At 49.2% G+C, this 2,500-nt stretch overlaps 1 protein-coding gene across 2 annotated transcripts in view; it reads right to left on the reverse strand.

The window, feature by feature from the left end:
* The window catches only part of tub (TUB bipartite transcription factor), a 56,148-nt gene that overhangs the window by 142 nt on the left and 53,506 nt on the right, over window positions 1–2,500 (reverse strand). For both annotated transcript variants that reach the window (XM_027178137.2, XM_047803237.1), the window contains exon 12: window positions 1–242. This exon is cut by the window's left edge and continues 142 nt beyond it. In XM_027178137.2, the coding sequence (XP_027033938.1) occupies window positions 109–242 (134 nt within the window). In that variant the 3' untranslated portion in view covers window positions 1–108. The remainder of the gene's footprint in view (window positions 243–2,500) is intronic.

Consider the following 2,500-nt stretch of genomic DNA (forward strand, 5'->3'; position numbering starts at 1 on the left):
CTTCTTTCACACACGCATCAGTTCGGTTAGGACTCCTGCAGGTCTCTGAAGTCCTCCCGAGGGAATCATCACGTCATCTCACACGTCCCCTCGTCCTCAGACTCACACTCACTCACATGCCAGTTTGCTGTCGAAGCTGGACAAAGCAATAGCAAAGGCCTGCAGCGCACACATGGGGTAGTTGTAGTCCATAGTGAAGATGTCCTCAGCCACTCGTCCAAACTGCATCACGATATAATCCGCTAAACACACAGAGGACAAAAGATTGAATGTTTCAGATTAATAACTCAGCTCCCTTTCGAAGGGAACTGGATGCCGTGTCAGGGCGAATGTTATGGAAACGCTTCTGTGAGGAAGTTGTGTCTGAAGCTCTGTGTACACACACGGCAATTTAATGGCTCGGGAAGGACACGTAACGGAGGGATTACGCACCAGCAAGTCCATTTAAGGGCATCTACGTCACATTAATCCAGCTTCTTTGTCTTCAAGAAGCGCTCGGTGTACGTTTGTGTCGATTGTATGTCTTGTCTGTCTAGTGCAGGGAATCAATATATACTATATATTTCAAGCACTGGCAGAGAAAAGTATGATGTTGCTGACTAACCATTTTAAGAGGTGCATGCATCGGTGCCCCTGCTATATCATGGAGAATGACACGCACTCTTTTTGCATTGTTTGTTTGTGAGAGGCCCGTTCGGCTCTCGAGGGAGCCGGCTGCGTAAATAGCAATGGATTACCTCTACGCAAGCTACGATCTCGCTTGGCTGTATTTTCAAGCATCTGCACCTCGTGGTTCAGGTGCCACGTCCGCCGAGGCAACGCAACGGCTTGGATCATGGGCTTCATTACAAGGCTTGAAAACCATGGGTATGGGGCGATGCCTAGGATTAAAGAGATGCTCGCAAGCTATGTCTTTCCTACATTGCCAACATGGAGGAAGCCTGCGCTTCCCTCCAAGCCATGTAGAGCTACTTCAGCCCTTGTGGATTAAGCCTATATGGTGGCAGGACAAGCAGATGCAGCCCTGCACACAATGGCAGTTTTGCAGGCCTACCCGGCTGACCTGCTGAAAGAGCTCGATGATGGAGAGGGATTGGACCCTCAGGTAGTAGCTGAGGTCTGCCAAACCACAGATCTCATGCTCTATGCCACAAAGTAGATGGCCTGCTCCATAAACTCCAAAGTCCTTATTCCTCATTGCCCTAATTTCACCTCAGGGCTTGATCGGCGTCGCAGTGAGTACTGTCATCGACAGACACCAGGAGTCTCACCCACTTCTCTTCCTTGCACAGATCCGTACCCTGGGTTGGCACCTGCCAGTGCGCTGTTTCAGGGTAACAGGGAGATCGGCATGATGTTAACACCACTCTCAGACAACCAGGCAACATGGGAACTTCTGACAGACATGTCTTAGTGGGTCCTGGATACCATAGTAAAAAGGTACAGGATCCAGTTCACCTCTTGTCCTTCGCAGTTTTCTCCAAGAGGAACTTCTCTCACTTTTGAGGAAAGGGACTCTGGCTTTTACAGCAATATTTTGTGGTTCCCTCGAAAGACAGGAACAACATTTCACCTCAAAAGAGTGGGACATTTGCAAGCCCTGTCGATCTCTTCCACCGACTTAGAATTTGGCCCTGGCATGTATAAGGCTATCCTGCACCCCAGGGTGGGATATGTCCTCAATGTGCCCAGGATGGCTGGTTGTCAGGAGAGGCTGCATTTTCTTTGCCCAGTAAGGGCCTTGAAGTCTTATGTCCCCGCTCAATCTTGTGGCATATCTCCTCCCCTTTTGTCTGTTTTGGGAGCCGGAAAAGGGTAATTTGTTCTCCTGGCACTCTTGTTCTCTCCGGGTAGTGAAGGCCATTACTCAGGCCTATGAAGTGCATGGTGTTGCCTCGCCTCTCGGCATCAGTGACCACTTCCAGTGCCTTAGCCATGGATCCTGTGCTGTGGCAGGTTGATCCTCTCTACACACCTTTATCAGGTTCTATAACATGGACCTGAAACCCACTCCAGGGTCCCAGGTCCTGCAGGGCTATTGGTGTTCTGTTCCCAGTCTACTTGTGCTCTCTCACAGCCTCTGGCAGAGTCATCGATGTGTGTGTGGCGGCGTGGATATTGACATTCCCATAGTGTCAGCCCTGATGCAGCATCGAGTTCCCTTGAAAGGGAACTACACCAGATTACTTATGTAACCTGCAAAGGGAGATAGATGCTGCCTCAGACCCGAGCGTCCACTCGTGCTTACTTTAGACAAATTGAAGCTGTAATGTGATGTAGATGTCCGTATATGGACTTGCTGGTGTGTAATCACTTTGTCATGTGTTTTCCAGAGGCATTAAATTGGTGTGTGTGCACACAGAGCTTCAGATACATCTTCTTCAAGAAGCATTCCCCTTAGCGTCAGCCCTGAGATAGCATTGAGTTCCCTTCTCAGTAAACCGGGTTACATACGTACGCTGGTGTATGTTTTAATAAAGAACTAAGGGACTGATGTTTA

The sequence above is a fragment of the Tachysurus fulvidraco genome, chromosome 2 (genome assembly GCF_022655615.1).
Source record: "Tachysurus fulvidraco isolate hzauxx_2018 chromosome 2, HZAU_PFXX_2.0, whole genome shotgun sequence".
Taxonomy (NCBI): Eukaryota; Metazoa; Chordata; class Actinopteri; order Siluriformes; family Bagridae; genus Tachysurus; species Tachysurus fulvidraco.